This window comes from Pyrus communis, chromosome 5 (assembly GCF_963583255.1).
Source record: "Pyrus communis chromosome 5, drPyrComm1.1, whole genome shotgun sequence".
In the NCBI taxonomy this organism is placed as follows: domain Eukaryota; kingdom Viridiplantae; phylum Streptophyta; class Magnoliopsida; order Rosales; family Rosaceae; genus Pyrus; species Pyrus communis.
In genome coordinates, this window is record NC_084807.1 from 8,305,776 (window position 1) to 8,326,653 (window position 20,878).

The following is a 20,878-nucleotide window of genomic DNA, read 5'->3' on the forward strand; positions in this document are numbered from 1 at the left end:
AATGTTTTTCTTTATCTTTTTAACTGACTTCTATTGTTCTAAGATTTAATCAGAGTTAGGCTTATTGTCCTCCTATCATAACCGTTACATTTTTTTAGTAAGTTCTTCCTTTTACGTTAAGGTTTTATCATGTGAGGATTACATATGCATAAACATATCAAATCAAAAAATAAATTACATAAAAGTGGGATCAGTACTATGGTCTGACGGTATTCCTCTTCACTTATAAGTGAGAGGTCTTAGCTTCAAATCTTGTGGATGGCAGATTCGATACCAAATTAGGTTGCCCATTGTGTGGCTTAACCGAACTTCCACCATCTCATTTGTGTAAAATATATCGTTGTACTAAAAAAAAGTGTGAAAAAATGTGGCCAACTACATTGTAAACAATCCAAGTTTTGAGGTATTTTTAAAATAGCCAGAAAGTCATTCCATTATAAGGTGTTTTAATTGTAACAGTTTATATTTACGTGAAATTGATGAAGTGACATATGTGAGACCTATTTCTATGTTGATGTATTAGCCACACTTTCATAATTTAGACCAAAATGCATATCGGTTGTCATTTTTTTAATACAAAGAATAATTTAGGAGAAGTCGAAGCTCCATAACGAGTTGTTTTTTGTCTCTGTCGTGCACATGTGACTCACATGTTGACCTTAAAAGAGTTCCACACTACCAGTGTCATCACAGTAAATGAAGGATCAAATGATCAAACAACCCAAAAAGTATGAATCGATACAATTTCAAAATCTTACAGTGTAATATTAATTAATTGAAATCATGACCTTTTATTCAAATCAGTCTAAACCTAAAGCGCGTGAGCGTGTGAAAGATAGATAGCCACAAAAACACTCATACCACCATAATAAAAATGTTACAATTCTAAACTGAAACAGCTAAATCATTATTCACCCACACTTATTCTAACTTTTTTTTTTTTTTTAGTACATCGATATTTTTACATTAAGTGGAGGGGGAGTTTGGTAAAGCCACACTATAGGCATTTACAAGATTCGAACCTAAGACCTCTCACTTCCAAGTGAATAGGAATACCACCAGACTATAGTATTGAGAAATACCACCAGACTATAGTACTGAGAAATACCACCACATTTACTCTAACTTAGAAGAAAAGAAAACACTTGGTGGTAACAATGTAAAAACACAGTAAGTAAATCTATTATATTTTGTATATATAAGGGTTTGTTTATACTTAAAATATTTATAATTTCATCATAAACTACAAAGTATAATATATATATATATATATATTATGAAATATTGGAACATAATGAAAACATGGGTAACAAGTCCCTAATAATTTATTGTAAAAAATAAAATGCAAAATGAAAATTATTTATTTTCTATATAAATGGCAACCTCGGCGAGTATGGGCAGGCGCCTTAACAGGTTTAAGCATCATTTCTTAATTTTCAAACACTTAGACATTAATCAAGCGCCTAAACGGGAGCCTAGGCAGCACTAAACGAGAATTTTTATAACAATGGTTTTAAGTCGCATATTATTTTCGATATTAGGATTGGGTCAACCAATATCTTGCGATTTTAAGGAGAGGTCAATAAATAGAAAATTAGAAAGGGGAATTGACGTTAGTTGGAGAAGAAATTTGTTTTATTTGAAGAGAAAAATTGTTTAAGCGTATGCTACAAAATAAAATGACCATTAACTTATGCCGAGCTATAAAATTAGGATAATGCTATTTAAATACACATTTTATTTCTTACATATTTTATTTAATTTTTAACAGTCAGATGCAATAAATTAAAAAAAAAACAGTAACCTAACATTAATAAAAATATATAAAAAATAAAAATAAATACGTGAATAATACTACTCCAAATGATTATTTCCCATAAATCAAACTGAATATAATTACGAACGAAAATCCAACTCCTAGACAGCTGAGCGCGCACACAGACACACTACTGACACTATGACTCAATTGGACTCATTAGTCAATCAAAAGGGGCCCACACAATTTGGTGAAGGTCCACCCCGTCTTTCGTCTCCTAACCCCCGAAGACTCCACCCACAGCCGACCTTTTTCAACACTCTCATTAAATTAACTCCACAATTGAAAATTTGAAAGCATTAAATTAAAAGAGTTTGATATCCACACATCTTTTTTTTATTTCTCCCACACTTATTTAGTTTTCAATCGTCAGATTGAATGAATTGAAAAAGATCAACGGACATAAGTTAACAAGGAGTGTGTGAGAAGTAAAAAGAGGTGTGTGGATAGCACATTCCAAATTAAATTAACTATTTAACTGGCCTTCTCAATTTAGTTTGTGACCGATTTATGCATCTTAGAGCTTTGTGATAAAAATTGTTTATATAATAAATCATTCTATAAAAAAAATTCTCTGCAAAAGTCAATAAAGTAATAGATTATTTAGAAATGATTATTTTTAGAAATTATCTGTACAAAATGATTATAATATAAACTATTTTTATTATAAACACGGAATTCTATTAATCAAACACAAAATTAATTAAGTTGGAACTCCTCAATCTTAAGGAGCCAAGCTCCTCTCTCAAATTAATCAACTAACTAAACAAACATTACCGTAACTAAAATTAAAAACCAGACTAATTAACTCGAAACAAAAACAAAATCTTCTACTATATTGCAACTAAAATTTCAAATTTTACTGTATATGCTAGACATAAAAATCAGAATTTTTTTCTTTTACAATAAATAAGGTCTGGTTAATTTAACTTTTCTTGCAAGCACATCAAGTTGTAGATTGTCTTGGTGATTAAGATCTTCCTCTTCAACTGGATACATTTTGGGTTAAAAAAAAATTAGTTTCTTGCAACAACAAAATCATTAGATATAAGTTAGTGTGTAGTCCTAATATAGTTAAGAACGTGATTGTGTAAATCATATAGGAATTTTATAATATCTTTCAGGATATTGTCCTAGTTTAGTTGTAATACTTAAAAGGTAAGAAGTTTACCTTCCTTAAAAATAAAAGCAGAATAGTATAATTCTCTCTTTTTTCTCTAGCCGCCGCCCCCAAAAAAGAAAAAAAAAAAAAAAAACCTCGTGTTATAACTGAACTCTAAATTTAATTAAATCCGTTAAAAGAGACGCACTTACCATTGCTATTTTCTTACCTTAAATAGAACTAGAGAACTTAATTTTGATCAATGGATTAAACAATATCATTGGTACTTATGGTACTATAGATTAAAATTTGAGGGCATATAAATTTAAATGTTGTGCGAAAAGTAACATATACTATAAGTGCAAAGTTTATATAGTACGGCTTTCGTAGTGATGAAGAATATGATAAATATAGAAGGAATATTTGGTTGGTTGATGTCGAAAGATTTTTTCATCGAGGCCAAACTTAACTCCTTGATCTCGATATCATGTCAACCCTTTAATATTTAATTAAAATTTTACATAAACAAAATGATTTAAATTTATAGTTTAACAACATTTACAAATAAAGTCATCAAAGAATATTTGTCATTAGTTATCTTCCAACCCAATTAACGTTACAACGTTACATTACTTATACCACTTACTCTTTTGTTGTTTTCTTCAAAAAAGGGACCAGTTGGTGGCTTTGCCACTATTATTCATCATTTCGAGAGTCGGAAACACTCACATAGACATTTTAGTCTTCTTTGACCACTATTTTATGATTTACTAGCACTAAAAATTGAATACATGCAGTGTATAAACATAAATAAAAGATAAAACAAACCCCAAATAAGTCCGGCACAGAAACATTTTTTGGTTAGGTTTAATTCCCAACCCTTTTCAATACATTTTACTCTTTTGCAATAAAAAGAAGAAAAACAATACTTTTTGTTTTGTAAAAATAGAATTAAGAAAATACCCACTTTACTCTTTCCATAGAAAAGTAAACAAATAAAAAAGTAATGTATTTCAGTCGAAAAATAAAAAATAATAAGAAAAAGAAAAAGAAAACTACCCCAACAGGCAACAGTCCAAAGCCTATAACTTGTCGTCCCCCTTCCTCTCAGCTCGAACCAGGCTTCATCACTTCCCACTTCGGTTTGATTTTCTTCTCTAAATATTTATTAAATTATTATTACTATTATTCTTCGCTTTATGGGGTGTACGGCGTCGAAATTAGACAACGAGGACACAGTGAGGCGGTGCAAGGAGCGGCGCCGCCTCATGAAAGACGCCGTCTACGCTCGCCACCACTTGGCCGCTGCCCATGCCGACTACTGCCGTTCCCTCCGCCTAACCGGCTCTGCCCTCGTCTCCTTCGCTGCCTTCGAGCCTCTCTCTATCTCCCATCAAACCCCTGCCGTCTTCCTCCACCAAGTCCCCCCTTCCACCACCAACCACATCCCTCCACGTGCCCCCTCCCCCGCTTCCTCCTCCTTCCACCCGCCACCACCTCCTCCGCCTCTCTCTTCCACCATCAACAGCTCCAACCTTCCCCACATCCTTTCCTCCTCCTCCGCCCATTCCTCTCGCCAACATCGCCGCCGCCGCCAGCCGCCGCCGAAGCTTCCTCACATATTGTCGGAATCGAGTCTTCCTTCTTCCCCTGGAAGTCAGAAGTCGAATTTCAGCAACCCTTTTGGGTTTCCGTCGGCTTTCCAGGCGGAGTCGAACTACTCGAGGACACCGTCGCAGGCCTCCTCCATGTGGAACTGGGAAAATTTCTACCCTCCATCGCCGCCGGACTCTGAGTTCTTCGATCAACGCCAAAAAAGCCAAACGCAATCCCGCCAGCACCAAAAATCGCCCCCCCACCTCGACCCGGAACATTCCGACGAGAACAATTCAGAGACGGAGGCGGTAGAGGATGAGCCGCTCGAGACCGAAACCGAAAGATCGGAGTACGATTTCTTCCTCAACCATCGAAACCCAAAAGCCCAGAACGCCCATCAGCAAAAGAGGCACGAGTACGCTCAGTCGGAGAAGTACGCTCAGTCGGAGAAGTACGCGCCGTCGCAGAAGTACGCCCATTCCGAGAAATACGCTCAATCGGAGAGAGAGGAGGTGCAGTGCAGTGAGTGGGACGACCACGACCACTGCAGCATGACGAGCTCCTCTGACGAAGGGGACGACGAGAGGGAGTCGAGATCCGAGATGGGTACCCGGTCGACTTTCGAGCCGGAATCGGTTCGGGCCGAGTCGGTGGCCGGTTCGGGCCGGGTTCCGACGGCTCAGCCGATGCCGGGGTATGCACCAAGCGCGAGCAAGTCGGAGAGGTCGGAGGGGTCGGAGGGCGGGAGCACTTACCGGAGCAGTGAGATCTCCAATATGAAGATGGTGGTGAGGCACAAGGATTTGAAGGAGATTGTGGAGGCGATTAAGGAGAATTTCGACAGGGCCGCAACCGCCGGCGATCAAGTTTCCGAGATGCTCGAGACCAGCCGGGCCCAGCTCGATCGGAGCTTTCGGCAGCTAAAGAGTATGTCCTCCTTTTAACTTTGAATTGGGGGTGTTTGGTTCCCGGGAAAATGTGTGGGAAAATAAATCGAATCTTTGGGACAGTGATCAAAATGCAAACGATTGAATCAAATTTCATGGAAAATTTTAAATTTTAAGGGGGATTAAAATTTCGGGTTCAATCGGAATTAACATTGATTTCGTTCCAATTATTTCTTGCAGAGACAGTGTACCACTCCAGTAGTGTGCTGAGCAGTTTGAGCTCCACTTGGAGTTCAAAACCGCCGCTGGCGGTCAAGTATCGGCTGGATGCCGGCTCGCTCAACAGCGAGCCGGGCGGTTCAAAGAGCCTCTGCTCCACCTTCGAACGGCTCTTGGCCTGGGAGAAGAAGCTCTATGAGGAAGTCAAGGTATTCATTAACTTTTACTCAATTTTTTTACCCAAGTGTAATTTTTATTGGTTAATTAAGAATAATTTAGAGTAATTAAGTAAATCTGGTTGTGTTTAATCTTAAGACAAAGGGGTGGGTAGCCATCAGTGACAGTGGGTTGTACTGCCTGATTGATGCTCTGATCCACCGCGGTTTTTACTATAACGTCTAAAAAGCCTGCATTGACGAAAATGCCCATGGTCGGTGCTTGGGCATAAAGCTCAGGCCTTTTTCCGGTGCATCTTTTTATGATTTGGACGGTTGCTTTTCCCCCCAGTAGTAGCTTTCATTTTGGAATGCTGGTGAAAATGACTGATATGCCCTTGACAGCCTGTGAAATTAACATGGACACCCCTGTATTTGTAGCCTACTAGCTAGACTCCTCTGATATTTTTGGTCGGCAAATGTTGACACCTTAACGAATGTGGCTTCATATTCTGAGGAAGCGCTTTCGATGTTTGTGTGTAAGATATCTACTACATTCGTCATCGTTTGTAAATTGGTTTTTGTTTTTGATCCGAATCCACTTTCCGCCTTTCCTTTTTTTTTTATTAAAGGAGGCCTTGCACGGGAAACTTTATGCATTTTTTGTTCTTCTCTTTTCCGAAATTGGTTAAACTTTAGTTCGTATGGATTTACTTTTTCCTTTCGGTACACTTGAATGGTTTCGATAATTCATGCCTTTTACTTCAAATATAACGGAATCATGCCGCAGTTGTCATACTGTGGAAATGTAGTACTGGAAGAGTGCAAAAATTGGAGTTGCAGAGATGATTGGCTTGACGGTCATGTGCCCAAATTCGGCTGTTTCAGGAAATAAGTTTATATTGTTGTATTTATGTGGAAGCCATGTGGTTTCAAATTGGAAAGTGCTGATGCAGGCAAATTATTGTTATTGAATATCAGGCCAGAGAAGGTGTCAAGATTGAGCACGAGAAGAAGCTGTCCGCACTGCAACATCAGGAGTACAAGGGGGAGGACGAAACCAAAGTAGACAAGACCAAGGCGTCGATAAAGAGGCTGCAATCACTAATCATTGTCACATCTCAGGCCGTCTCTACCACCTCCACCGCCATCATTGATCTTAGAGACTCCGATCTCGTGCCTCAGCTTGTTGAACTGTGCCACGGGTAAGTCTCATATTTTTTTTTTTTTTTTGATTAAATGAATCAGAAAAATCTTTTTTTCTTATGGAAAAATATATTTGGGGTATTTTGTTCGTTATAAATTTCTGTTGGTGAAGTTAAATTTAGCACATGTGAAAAATGCGAGGGTAGATCACTGGCCTTTTATCTTGGTAGCTGGAGCCTGGAGGGGTTATGAGCTGCTACTCTGCTGTGCCACTTGCTTCTTTCCCCCTCTGGAACCACATGTTCCCTGTTGTCCTGGATTGTCCAATCCAATCTAATCCAGTCTCTGGCCATCTCTTAAAACTAGGCAGTGGCCCCAAAATTTCTTCTCCGGTGGCTACTTTTCCTCGGCTGTAAACCCTTTTGGTAATTGTAGATGGAGAGTTTGGTGGATTTGACTTTAACTATGACATGTCCCACCATTGTCTGTTTCTGGATCCACTTCCAGATCTGATCAACTAACAAGGGCACTAACATCATTAATTTTTCAAATTCTTATTGTTTATAAAGAAGTAGGATTCTCTCCCCCTCTTATTTCCATTCCCTTCCCTCCCCTCCTCTCACATATTGCTTTTTGTCTTATTGTCTTTATTAAAAAATCAATATAAGATGTTGACGTGGCTAAACTGTAACCGTTCAAATAGGAGGGGAGGGAAGGGGAGAGAGATTAGGAGGGGAGAGAATCCTCCTCCGTTTATAAATCGGTGTCATTATTGAGAAGCGATACTCTCTCATCACCAATTCACCGTGTGTCAAGCTCTTACGGGACATGCCGTTCACTTTTTGAACACATGTCAAGTGCCACTGGGGCTATGATTTGGTTGCAATAGAGAATTTCTCGTCGTTATGAGAAGTGACAGTTGCATAATCATCATGTTTGTGGGATCAATTTTGAAGACAATAATTACTAACGTGAATTACCAAAAGGTCCTACACCAATTTACTTTTCTTGCTTGAGGTGGACATACTTTGTCCGAAAGGAATGAGATGGAGGGTAGTTAAGACTTGTGTGTTATCTTCTCTGCTACAGCTCAGGCTCGTATAGATTTTTCTTTCCAGTAATAATATTGATCAAAAACTCGGATTAGCGTATTATATTCTGTCATATACATGGAACTGTAGAACAATAGTTAAATTCTTCTGATGACCCTGCTTTATCGAATAATGGGTAGATCCGCTTATCATATGAGTAGGGTTTATCTGAACAGTGATTTGAATTTGAATGTCTATTTATATGCGTGATATACCGAATGCAGGTTCATGTACATGTGGAGATCAATGCACCAGTACCATGAAGTCCAGAACGACATTGTACAACAGGTTAGGGGACTTGTGAACCAATCAGCGAAGGGCGACTCAACTTCGGAACTACATCGGCAGGCAACACGTGACCTTGAATCAGCTGTCTCTGCCTGGCACTCCAGTTTCTGCCGTTTAATAAAGTTCAAACGGGACTTTATCCGGTCTGTTCATGGTTGGTTCAAGCTCACCCTTCTTCCTGTAAACAACGACATGACCTTCAATGTGCACAACGAATCTTCTGATGTATATTCCTTCTGTGATGAGTGGAAGCTTGCACTTGAGCGCGTCCCTGACACAGTAGCTTCTGAGGCTATCAATAGCTTTATCAATGTTGTCCACGTAATCTCTCTGAAACAGAGTGAAGAGCTCAAGATAAAAAAACGCACTGAAACTGCATCAAGGGAGCTTGAGAAAAAGGCTTCTTCTCTCCGAAACATTGAAAAGAAATTCTACCACTCCTACTCCATGGTTGGTATCGGGCTTCCTGACTCAGGGCCTGAAAATGGGCAGGTTTTGGATGCGCGAGACCCGCTTGCTGAGAAGAAATCTGAACTTACAACCTGCCAGAGGCGGGTTGAAGATGAGATGATGAGGCATACAAAGGCGGTGGAGGTGACAAGAGCCATGACTCTAAACAATCTTCAAACAGGCTTGCCAGGAGTATTTCAGGCACTGACCAGCTTTTCTGGCCTATTTACGGAGGCACTTGAGTCGGTTTGTACTCGTTCCTACGCCATCAAATAGACGGAAAAACGTAGTTTCGGTGCTCGTGGTTTTGCGGTAATTAAGTCGGAGTTTATCAGAGCTGGGAATTTTTTGTCAGGGTGCCCATATTGTTGGTAGTATTCTTTTGAGGGGATTACAACATGTAAATATGTGGAATTTTGTGGTTTGCAAATCCTTTTGTTTTGGAGGAAGGAAAAGTATCCATGTACAGGGAAGTGCTTAAGATTGTTGTTAATCCGAGCTGAGCTGAGCTGAGCTTCTTCGCAGTTTTCAGCATACAAATAAATGTACGTGCTTTGCGTCTTGTGTTTACCTGTCTACATCATTAACCGAGAAATTCACATTTACCCTTTTTGAGTTCTGAACTAACTAGCCATTAGTCTAGTGGTACGCCACTTTCTAATGAAAACTGAAAATTAAAAACGCACGAAAACTGAAAATTAAAAACGCACGACGGTCAAATGGCCCCACCGTCTTGAGGATCATTGTAACTATATGCAACCTTGAGCCTCTAGTAGTTGCTACTATCATATCACATACACTGACTAAAATAAAAACAAAAAATGGACAAGTGTGTAGCATTATATTTCCTCAAATAAATAAAAATAAAAGAGAATTTCTACTCAAACCTAATATGGCATTGGTCATCTCTTCTGCATTACTTTTATTATTATTTTTCTTTTTGATACAACGATATTGGGTTAAGCCTCATAATGTTTCGTCAGTAATTAAGTGTTGAAATCATCACTGCAGGAGTTAAACCTAAAATCTCCGACTTACATGTGTAGAAGAATATCACTAGACCATGATACCACTGGTTACTTTTATATCAACCAACATCAACTCTTGGTTATAAACTGTGTAAAGATTTAGTTAGTTACTAATCCAGACAGTTGACTAAGCCGATTGCAAATTAGGATCTACTAAAGTTTTAAATTTTATTTCACATTTTCCACTTAAGCAATACCAACAACGCCGGTGAGATTCTCCTCCGACGACCATCACCGGCGGCCAAACTCTGGCCAACCACCACCAAAAATAGAATAATGTGACATGAGTGGAATTTAAATCTTCAACAACTCTGGTGAGATCTCCCCAACAGTTTTTTGAATCCTGCCATTTAAGTAACGATTCAGTGTGAATATGCATGTCAACCTTGCATACTCGGTTGACATCTAGAGGAGGGTTTGCAGATACTGATACTCACCATGTTTGAGGCATTGACACTGATACAACTTCGGATTACATTTCAGTTAAAGAGAGAGACTCTTCTTCATCGATACCATTGTGCACATGACAAGACATAATTTCAGTGAAGTTTTTTTCTGTTTTTCCTTATTTTTTTCCTTTTTTTCGTGGTAATGTTCTGTCGGAATTACTTTGAAACTATGCAAGAATGCAAGTGTAAAGTGTAAAAACTCAAACTATATTAGAGTCAAAGGAGTCTCTTGTAGCCCAAATTCGTGAGGTTCCGATGTACAGTTTAGGAGAGTCAAGCCGTATGAAGAGCGGTTACAATGGGCAGACTTGAGCCATATTAACGCACCATCTAGCTTACAGAAAGTTTATGCAACCTAAGGGTTGTGGTTTATATGTTTCAAACTTAAGCTTTGACCATTTGAGAGAATAATTGGAAGGATGATCCGAAAATCATGCGAGTAGTGCCTATGAAGTCTACCTCAAAGTACGATACTTCCATTCCAAACAAACATACCAAGCCAGTACTTTCTGTAGCGATCCTGTGCTTAAGCAGGTTTGCAGGAGACAAATAGACTAAGAAATCCTTAGGATATAATCTTCCAAACGGACCTTTGACCTGCAGAGTAACTTGGTAAAAGGTGCTAAGATTATTCTAATTCAAAAACGCTCGGGTCCAACCATGTAAAAGATCCGACGAAAGAATTTCAAATGTGTTTTCAATCCCATGTGCAAGCATCCAATTTTCTAACGGACTTTTGACATTGAGTTTACTGGGAGTGACATATGCAATTAGGACTAAGGAGTAGGGCTTTCTTAGTTATACACGTTGCACGTATCAAATCTTTAACCCGGATTGGGGCATGGGAAAGGATAAACAAAATCAAAGTCATGCTAAAATACGATCAACACTTGGATTTATTTTTACAAGTGTAATAGTTAAATGAAACATGTTAGACTGACATTACAAGTTTGGAGGTCATTCACGATAGAATTATTTGCCAAATTTCGTCCTTAATTTGATTTATACTTTTATTTAATAAGAGAGTATAATTGTAGTTTTGCATAAATATTACGTTACGAAAATGAAACAAAAAATAAAATACAAGAGATGTACAATTTATTTAATACTAATGCAAAAACGCCGATTATTTTATTTTATTTCATAGTATTCCTCGTCCTCCTGAATCTACTGTATCTTGAAAAAGGTACAACAAAACCAACATATACAATAAAGTAATAAAGGTCATAATTGAACACATCAATCATAACTGAACTCATTCTTCTTAATGAGTTCTATGGGTTTGTTTTTAGTTGGCGGATATCATATCCAATATGTCAATTTTAGCCCAAAAGTCCAAAATTATTTCAGGATTTCCGATTTGTCCCGAAATCCCGAAACTATTTCAGAACTCTCTGAAAATTTAGTTTGGGATCGGTCTTTAAATTAGAATTCCTGAAAACTTCGGTTTGGGAATCGGGACAAGGATTTCGTTTCGGTGAGCCCTACTTTCACCTTGGAAACTCATTGAGGGAGTAGTTTGGACGGAGAACATCTATATTGTACCGCAGCGGCATGGGAAAATCAGCAATTATCTCACCTAAAACTCCGTGATGTATGCCAAGTGATCGAAAATATTTCATACTAACCTTGAGCTTTTTCACAATGTTGCATCCTAGGAGCTCTGGTCGCAAAGCTATAACCTTTCCAATATCCCTCTCACTAACTCAACCTTTGGTCATCAAGAATATGACCTGCGTTACGTTCCACTAACATGTTAAAAGGCTGAATATTAGATGTTAATCTTTCGATTAAAAACTGAAACTGAATATTAAGAGCCCGTTTGATATCTAGGTTTTTTTTTTTTAAATCCCAACCTTGTAAAAATGGAGTTGAGTCTAGGAATATCCCAGAGTGTGATTTGACTAAAGATCTTAATGAGGGAGCAAAGTGAATTAAGAAGTAACATAAAGCTACCAAGTAAATGATGTACTCGAATTCAGATTACATAGAGTTTAGAAGTTTAATTAATTTGTCATGTTTACTTTTATGATGCAACTTTTATTTTAATATGGGTAGTTACAAAAAAAAAAAGAGTTTATTATTGTGATTAATGAAGATTTTACTAGTTTTGTGTGAAATATAATTATGGGCGGTTCTCTTGTGAATCGCCTTCAGCATTCGTTAGCCCATGACCCAAATACCCAACCCAAAACCCTAAACCATTTCTTCTTCAGTCTCCCCTCACGCATCGTTCGTGGCATCTCAAGCTCACCCAGAGGAAGCTTTAGCTCCACACTCCAGAAAAATCAGGTTGGGCTTCTCACTCAATAATATTAATAAATAATAAAGCCTTAATCTTCTTCTGATGTTTTTCAATTTTAATATGTTTTGGTTTCTGGGTATTGCTCTTTTGTTTATTTAACTATTTCCTGTTTGGAATTCATGATCGCTGACTGGTGTTTATGTGGTGATTAGATTATATGAATCTCCATTTCTTGACTGTTTGTAACTGGGTTTCTCTTGTGGAAGTTTCAATTTCACTCTTGAAATAGTTCCCCAATTTTTGTTGGAATTTAAGGCGATCTGAAGCCTTTTTGTAGAAGAAATGGCACAAAACCGAGCGCAATGGCGTTCTAGGATTCATATAGCCGACCCCACTTAGTGGGATAAGGTTTTGTTGCTGTTGTGGTGTTATTTTTTGAGCGTATGCAAACCCAATTTTGGAAAAATTACACTTCGATATGCAACTTATGTATAAATAGATGTAAGGTGAGGGTTCTCATTGATGTCGGTGAACTGAAATGATTTGGTTTCAAGCTCGAGTATTCCGGAAAAGAAGACGATGAATTTTGCAACATCAATATGCAGTAGGTTGGGTCTGAAGAACATTGTTACGAATACTCCCGTCTACAGCAGTGCTTCTGGTACGAGTTGGGTATCACTGAATGAGTTGTGCTAGAATGTAGCATGATTATGTTGTGTTTCTGCTTCTAAGTCCTGATGTTTTGCTTGCTGTGCTAATTTTAGATGTCACGGCAGAAGGATTGAGTTTGACCTTTAGGCGCTGGGCTACTAAAAAATCTGCTGGATCCACCAAAAATGGTCGAGATTCAAATCCCAAATTTCTTGGAGTGAAGAAATTTGGCGGAGAGGTGAGAGGCTGTTGTGTATAAAGAAACATAATGGACAGTTCGTTATTGCTTGTCTAATTCTTCCGTTGGAATCACTGTAATGTTGTTATTCTGTTTATGTTGCAGAGAGTGATACCTGGAAACATCATTGTTCGCCAAAGAGGCACCCGTTTTCATCCTGGAAATTATGTTGGTTTAGGGAAGGATCACACCCTTTTTGCTCTGAAAGAAGGCTCTGTTAAGTTTGAACACCACAAGCTCAGCGGACGCAAGTGGGTGCATATTGTGCCAAAGGAAGGTCACGTGCTTCACCCCGTCTATGCAAATGGTGCGACTGCGCCATCAGCAGCGTAGTTGAAGACGGTTTCATATCCTTGTGAGCTTGTTTTTAGATCATTTTAGGGTCAAAACTTTCCCCAGGTTGGTTAGAATAAGAAAAGCGATATGCCAAAACCCGATAGGTTTTCTGTTATTTAGAAACTCTTGATCTTAGACGAAGGAATGCACATCTCAGTTTTACGTTAATTTGAACTCTTTTGTATCAGCTTTACCTGAGTTGTGGCTTTTTACTGATTAAGGTCTTTCTATTCCTTGTTTGTGTCGCTTTACCTATTTCAGTTTATACGGGCTTTTCGTGATGTACTTCAATCTCTTACATGCTAGCCTGAACGAAACCAGTTTTTTTAAAAGATCTTATGCGATAACTATCCAGCAGAAGACTGGTAAGTGCTTGTCTTGCATTGCATTAATCAAAAGAGGAGCAAGTAAAGGCTTCTGTGTAAACAACTTACAATTCTGCTTCACTCTTCACTGTCATCAAGCATGCTTAATTCTGTCTCACCCTCACCGTCATCAAACATGGTTGGTTCTGCCTCACTCTCACCGTCATCAGGCGAGTCATCGTCAAAACTCATGGCGGAATTATAAACATCCTCACTCAAGCCACCAGATTCAAATCTTTGCCGCCCTTCCACTCTAGTCTTGACCCTCTTCTCAAAATCTTCATCCGTGCAGGCCAGCATGTAGCGTAGTTTTAAATTAATACAATTCTCTGTCAGAACCTTGTGCCTTGGAATAATTTGACCCAAGGGAGTAGCTGAAAAACCTGGACATGATTTCATGACAGTCACTTGTAAGGAAGAAACACGATAAATTATTCCAAAAAGTTAGCACCAAACGGAAAAGAAAAGCTTGAATTTCTGGTTGTGATGCTTTCACGGTGTTTCTTGTTGAGTATTTGGCTCTTATTTCTCATAATTTCTAGAATAAAAGTGGAGTTCATGAGCTTTAATTTTATATAAAGATCCCTGAGATTTTCCTACTCCTCACTTTGGTCCATGAGATTTGAAAATCAATAGAAGTAGTTTCTGAGATTGATTTGTCTACCATCAATCATTTCAGTCATTCGGTAAAAATTATGTTAAATAAATATGAAAATGACAAAATTTTCCTTAATATAATAAACAATAGGCCAAAATGATTTGACAAAACTTGAGGGTATTTTTGTTATTTTATCCTTATTTTATGAAGATTTTTCACGTAAGGATTAAAATGATTGATTATGGACAAACTCAATGACTAATTCCATCGATTTCAAATATTAAGGACTACAATAAAGAGTCAAGTAAATCTCAGAGACTATTTTAGTTAAAAAACATTTTCTAAAATAAACATGACTATGAGTCTTTGAGTTCTTAGAAAATGTACCGCTTAGTTCTACGACCGTATTGGGGAATAGTGGTGTGCATTTTTATATTTGCGGAATTTTATAATATTTCCAATTTTGGGATTATTACCATGTAGGCGTCCCAGTAAAGGTTTGCCCCAGCCTGGAACAAGTAGTGGGTGCTTGTACTTTTGCCGCATCGCGTACAGGGCTCGGAACTCCTAAATTTCGAGCTCCACGTCATACCACTTATCGAGGAGCTCGAAACAAGTGATGATTTGGTACAACACCTGAATTATTTTTTTACGTGCATTTTTTTTTTTTTTGGTTGTTAATGTCATTGGATATATTGGCAATATTCGACCTTTAAACCTTTGGCATTACACCCTTGAAAATTGCTTCAAATGAATGCTGTACCCGCCTTTAAACCAATATATTCAACCGGACATAAACACACATCAACGAGCCTCCCCGATCGCAATCAACATCCCTTTCCGATCGCAGTTGTTAGCGCCGAACATCACTCCTCAATCATTCAGTGAAGAATCAACATCGGTCACAATGTTTCATCTTTCGGATTAAATTCCAGTTCAGATGAACTTGTATACTTATATTTTGTTAATGTGCATATTACTTATACTGCTATATAAACACGTAACACAGACTGTCCCTTCCAACACTTCTACTTGCATTTCCTGCAACTTGAAATAACAAGGTGCAACAGAAACAAAATGACAGGGTCTCAACACATAGCAATTGTATTAGCAAATAATGAGATCCCTACTCAAAACACTAAAACTGGTACCATTCCGATAACTTTTGAAAGGGGGCCATCAACGAACCAGCTAAAGTCTGTCGCTGTATAAGTTTACTAAACAGTTTTCCCCATTAAAACAGGGATTTTCTTTCTATGCGGTAGTTAAGTTCATTAGCAGAGAACACAGTGAATCAGGCATACTCTTTTGGGATTTAAATGATGGGTACGAATACAAGATAGCACAATAACCCTGTGATCCAAACTAAAAGAACTCAAAGTCTAGATATTTACCCCCGGACTTCACGTCTGCCCCAACCATTCTTTTACTGTTGCTTCCGACACCAACAGGTTCGACTGCGTTAAATTTCACTGGCAGTTCAGTTTCCATCGGTCTTGGTACTTCTGGTGGTGTGCTGCATCGTATTAGAGCCCAATTTACACCTTCGAAGAAGGGATGCTGTTTGATCTCAGTTGCACCCCTTTTCACCCCAAGCCGGTGCTGTGGCTCTTTCACCAGCAAACCCCGAATTAGATCGCGGCTTGCATAACTAGTTGCGGGGGAATCTGGGAATTTAAGTTGCTGCCCCACCACATTGAACAGTGTAGCACGGTTTCCTGAACCTTTAAAAGGGGTTTTACCATACAGTAATTCATGCAAGAATATACCAAACGTCCACCAATCAACTGCACTACCATGGCCTTCTCCCTTAATAATTTCAGGGGCTAGGTATTCATGGGTTCCAACAAAAGACATGGACCGAGCTTGAGTAGGCTCAGCAACAAGCTCTGGAAGTGCATTGGTGGCAAACCCCGGCTCAGCTCGAGGCTTTCGGCTCTTCTTGCTTTTCTGAGGGAAGAACCTAGGGATAAAACATGAAGGCTGAATGCATACTGATGACGGCTCAATACATGCAGGCTGGACGCAGAATGCACCTGCTCCTCGTTTGGAGGGATCCGAATCATATGAAGTTCTTATCAGGGTCGGTGAAACAGAGCATCTCAGTGAAAGATCAAAGTCAGAGAGCATTATGTGGCCATCGTCACGAACAAGCACATTTTCAGGTTTTAAGTCCCTGTAGACAACTCCAAGCATGTGTAGATACTCTAGTGCCAACAGAACCTCCGCAGCATAGAATCTACAAGAACAAAGATAGACAAGTATATTACTGCCTGTCTACTATTTATAATACATCTGCCGCACAATATAAAACAGAACAACATTCTCAAATATGATAAATTATACTGCATCCAATCTGCGTCTTATTGAACTGCGTAATCCATGTTTCATTTAAAAATAGTAGATGAAGGAACTGTAGGCCATATATGGAATGAGAATTTTGATTTGTGATTGCATTTCAAATATATGGACTTGCAATCGCACATCGGGGATCCTATGCATTTAAAAGTCCCCTAGGAAAGGGGGGCAAAAGGCAACATTTGGTTGAATGCTTCAACTTCCAAATCATTGATTCAAGTATTTCTAGATTGGATAGATCAAGGTTGTACAAAAACATGTCATTGAGGGCACAGGGTATTTTCTTATACATTGACAAAAGGTCCAAGCCAAGCATGAAGAGCAATACGTTCAATGATGTTGTGTTCATATCTTGTTTTCGTTATAATTGTTTATACTTCATTCATTATTCTACATACTCTTTAGATTCAAAAAGGCTTCCAATCCAAGCATAAACAGCCAAACCTACAACGATCAATACTTCAATATGTTATTCAGCCTTTTAGTCAATTATATTTTATGGTAGAAAATTTGTGAACTTTTGCACAGTATTTGGATTCAAACACAAAGTAAATGAGGAGTATGACAATGTTAGTTATAGGAAACAAAAATGCCAGTAACAAGAGACAAGTAAAAGACAGTGGACGAGATGTCCTAGAGTTCCAATAAAACACCCCCCCCCTACCGTGTCACAACTCTGTGGTATAGAAGTTTACTATTTTTCATTTCTTATTTACTGTCGGTGAGAATGGAGATTGATGATTGCATGCAAAATACAGAAAAGTACTGTTAAAAGCATGAGAACCATCAAAGATATGAAACTATCTCTAAATCTAAATCTCTATTGAAGAAACATATACAAGCCGTGAAGAAGCATAACAAAAAGACATTTGTGGCAGAAAAAACTAGATCAATTGCAATTAAAAAATTCCCATGTAGGAAAACTCCAAAAGAGGCAACATCATAAACACAAAAAGATAGAGATCTCCACAGAGAAAGAAATATTAACAATGATATAGATAGGAGGCTACCTTCTTGATGAAAATAAGGAACAGTAAAGTATGAAAAAATGCATCAGAAATTAAAGCCATACCTCGCAGCATACTCTGAGAAGTGCTTTCCAGGTTGTCGTTGCCTCAGAGTGTGCAGATCACCACCTGGACAATATTCCATGACCAAACAGCAGAACCTGTCGGTCTCAAAATGTGTATATAAAGTTGGAAGGAATGGATGGTCCAGCAGTTGCAAAATCTCCCGTTCTGTCTGAGCCCTAGTCAACTTCTTCCTGCTTGCAAGGGATGCCTTGTCCATTACTTTCATTGCGAAATAACAGCGGGTTCCACTTAGTTCTGAAAGATAGACACTACCAATATCACCACAACCAAGCCGTTTGAGTAATCTAAAATGGCTCATACCCAAAATCCCATCCCTAACTCGAATAGCAAGAATCGCCTTCCACCTAGGATCATTTCCTTTATGGGGCTTATTAGCACTCCCAGTAAGGTTGCTCCAGTTGCTGTCATCACTAACGCCACTACTAACACTTGCTCGACTAACACTAGTTTTTGCACTCTCAAGTGAATCCCCTCTAACACTCCCTTTGGTACTTTCACCATTTCTCTCAAAACTAAGCATGCCATCACTAGTGATTGCATCACTCCTATATGTACTAGCGCAGCTATTGGCAATGCTCATAGCAGTGACAACACAAGCACTATCAATGCTACTAAGTGGACTTACATTACCACTCGGAGGCAAAGAAGCATCCCAAACACACTCCTTCTCCTCGGAATCTGGAGGAATGAGTGAATTATCTGTATTCTGTGATGCACGCTGAACCGCAAATGGTGGAGACAGTGCACCTATGTCGTTGGGTTCTTCAAGCAAGCTTTCAGAAGGGGAAAGAACAGTTGGACTTGGTTTCTTAGCAGGAACCCGGGGGGAAAGATCTTCTAGAAAAGGGCCTTTCACAGATAAGCTCTTCATCAAGCATCCAGCGTCGGACTTATTCTGACCAATCGGTACATACACTGGTTTCATTAGATCCATATCAACAGGTTCTGGAGGGTGACTAACCCCGGCGAAAAAACTAGGACCACCTTCATCAAATGAATCTATACTTCCCTTGAATGTGAGAGAGCCAGACAAAAGTTCTTCCTCTTCTGGCAAAGAGACCTTTCCTTTCCTTGTTCTTAAAGGTATGGGCGAGTCAGAATCTCGAGACTCCTGTGCATTAAATCTCCCATCTTTTACCATAACAGAATGCACATTTGACAACTCAGCCATTTGCCTTGCCAATGCAATTTCTTCTCTCACCAAGCCTAAGCGCCCATTGGATAACTGACCCCTGTCTCTAGTAGAAGCAACATCTTCTCTTGCCAAACCAGAGCGCACATTTGACAAGTGATCCACTCCTCTTGTTGAGGTCGAACGTGAATAAATCACCTCAACTCCCACGGGAAACTTTTTAGGAAGCACCTTTGATTCCGAAACCCTCTCCATGCCTGATAACCACGTATCTCATAGAAAATTCTTGGAACGAATAATCTGCAAAGTCAATCTAGATTTAGCTTACATGAATTCTTCGCATATACAGTCAGATCTTAATGTGTAAGCAGTCCAAAAACAATACTTCAATTCCATTCCATCTTTATCAGAAATTGCATATGAACAGCATGCAAACTTCTTTTACGAAAGCGCTAATACAAAGAATATTCAATGAAAAAATAAAGATCCATTTACAATGCCAGGTGCTGGTGTTTGATTTCTTCTTCTATATATTCAATAACACGGAAATACGACATTAACTAGCACAAATTTGAACACAAAACTAAAAAAAAGTTGAATTTGAATAAAGGAGACAAATTGGGAATGTGAATTAAACCACAAAAGCCATTCAATCATGAAACCCCAATTGTCAAAATTTTCCATAACCCTCACCTCCTCAAATTCCTAACTTCACTCCCACTCAACCACAATTACACCAAAAGTACACCTTTACATATATCAAGTTAAATACAAATTACACACAAAGTACATAGAAGAAGCAACCAAATTTATAACCAAAAAAAAAAACCCACAAGCTCAACACAGCAAACCTTCATTTCCAATAAACCCAACAAATATTTTTGGAAAGAAAAAGAGAGACAGAGAATGTGGAATCCGTAGATAGTGAGAGCAGAGAGAGGAGCAGAATTACATTCAAAATTGCAAACGCAGAAGAATCACAATGGCAAACGCACCAGAGCAAAACGAAGTCGAACATTTACACCTGCGGAAGCCGGAAGGCCCTGTGACCAACAACAACGAAAATGGCAAGGGTTAGCTATTAATCAAATGCCGAGGTTTTTTTCTTCCTTCACTTTTTTTCCTTATTTTTTGCAATTTCGGGGAGCCAAAGCGAGACCAGAGCTCTCTCTCTCTAACTTTTCTCTCTCTAGAGCTGTTTCTCTCTCTCTCTCTCTCTCTCTCTGGTCTCTGTGATCTATGTGATTATGGTGGTTGTAATTAAACAGCTTTTGCTTTTTTGTAGGTGGGCTGCGCGCACTTTAGTAGTAAGCTGCTGACTGAGGAGCGAGAGGCTCTAGAGTGCTAGAGGGAGAGAGAGTGGGGCCGGCCCGGCAGAGGAGAGTGGGACCCGCGCGTGTTCCTTCTTTAAACTACACTTCTTTTTCAGAGATGGTGACTCTTGCTCTCTCTCTCTCTCCCCGTCTTCTCGCGCCGCTCACATCGCATCGCACTACCAGAATCGTCCCTCGTCAGTCTCTTTGGCTGTGAAAATGACCACACGCTTTTTCCTGCGCGTGTATTGTTGTGGTTTTGTATTTGGATAAATGTTTTTTTTTTTTTTTAAATAATACTAAGAAGACTCAATTTTTAAG

At 38.8% G+C, this 20,878-nt stretch overlaps 3 protein-coding genes across 4 annotated transcripts; 2 read left to right on the forward strand and 1 right to left on the reverse strand.

Annotated features, from left to right (window-relative positions):
• Nucleotides 1-4,019: 4,019 nt before the first annotated feature.
• LOC137733894 (nitrate regulatory gene2 protein) lies at nt 4,020-9,320 on the forward strand. Its single transcript, XM_068473105.1, has 4 exons — nt 4,020-5,441; nt 5,642-5,829; nt 6,757-6,980; nt 8,237-9,320. Exons 1-4 carry the CDS (start codon nt 4,118-4,120, stop codon nt 9,024-9,026), a joined length of 2,526 nt encoding a protein of 841 aa, XP_068329206.1. The 5' UTR covers nt 4,020-4,117; the 3' UTR covers nt 9,027-9,320.
• Nucleotides 9,321-13,039: 3,719 nt separating this feature from the next.
• Nucleotides 13,040-13,930, forward strand: LOC137734644 (uncharacterized). Its single transcript, XM_068473897.1, has 3 exons — nt 13,040-13,133; nt 13,237-13,361; nt 13,467-13,930. Exons 1-3 carry the CDS (start codon nt 13,052-13,054, stop codon nt 13,692-13,694), a joined length of 435 nt encoding a protein of 144 aa, XP_068329998.1. The 5' UTR covers nt 13,040-13,051; the 3' UTR covers nt 13,695-13,930.
• Nucleotides 13,931-15,954: 2,024 nt separating this feature from the next.
• Nucleotides 15,955-20,535, reverse strand: LOC137734124 (serine/threonine-protein kinase D6PK). 2 transcript variants are annotated; one of them, XM_068473413.1, is made up of 3 exons: nt 20,240-20,535; nt 18,091-19,544; nt 15,955-16,899 (listed from the first exon to the last, which is right to left on the reverse strand). In XM_068473413.1, the coding sequence occupies exons 2-3, from the start codon at nt 19,497-19,499 to the stop codon at nt 16,026-16,028; spliced, it is 2,283 nt and encodes a 760-aa protein (XP_068329514.1). In that variant the 5' UTR covers nt 19,500-19,544; nt 20,240-20,535; the 3' UTR covers nt 15,955-16,025. The 2 variants fall into 2 exon arrangements, with proteins under 2 accessions (XP_068329514.1, XP_068329513.1); XM_068473412.1 differs by having other exon boundaries at nt 20,197-20,535.
• Nucleotides 20,536-20,878: the final 343 nt, after the last annotated feature.

Excerpts from the sequence above, each read along its gene's own strand:
- LOC137733894 (XM_068473105.1), top strand. The coding sequence starts at position 4,118 with ATGGGGTGTACGGCGTCGAAATTAGACAACGAGGACACAGTGAGGCGG. Across the intron at positions 5,442-5,641 it reads GAGCTTTCGGCAGCTAAAGA|AGACAGTGTACCACTCCAGT; the intron begins GTATGTCCTCCT and ends TATTTCTTGCAG. Across the intron at positions 6,981-8,236 it reads CTTGTTGAACTGTGCCACGG|GTTCATGTACATGTGGAGAT; the intron begins GTAAGTCTCATA and ends TACCGAATGCAG.
- LOC137734644 (XM_068473897.1), top strand. The coding sequence starts at position 13,052 with ATGAATTTTGCAACATCAATATGCAGTAGGTTGGGTCTGAAGAACATT. Across the intron at positions 13,134-13,236 it reads CGTCTACAGCAGTGCTTCTG|ATGTCACGGCAGAAGGATTG; the intron begins GTACGAGTTGGG and ends TGCTAATTTTAG. Across the intron at positions 13,362-13,466 it reads TGAAGAAATTTGGCGGAGAG|AGAGTGATACCTGGAAACAT; the intron begins GTGAGAGGCTGT and ends TTTATGTTGCAG.
- LOC137734124 (XM_068473413.1), bottom strand. The coding sequence starts at position 19,499 with ATGGAGAGGGTTTCGGAATCAAAGGTGCTTCCTAAAAAGTTTCCCGTG. Across the intron at positions 16,900-18,090 it reads TTCTCAGAGTATGCTGCGAG|ATTCTATGCTGCGGAGGTTC; the intron begins GTATGGCTTTAA and ends TTGTTCTTGTAG.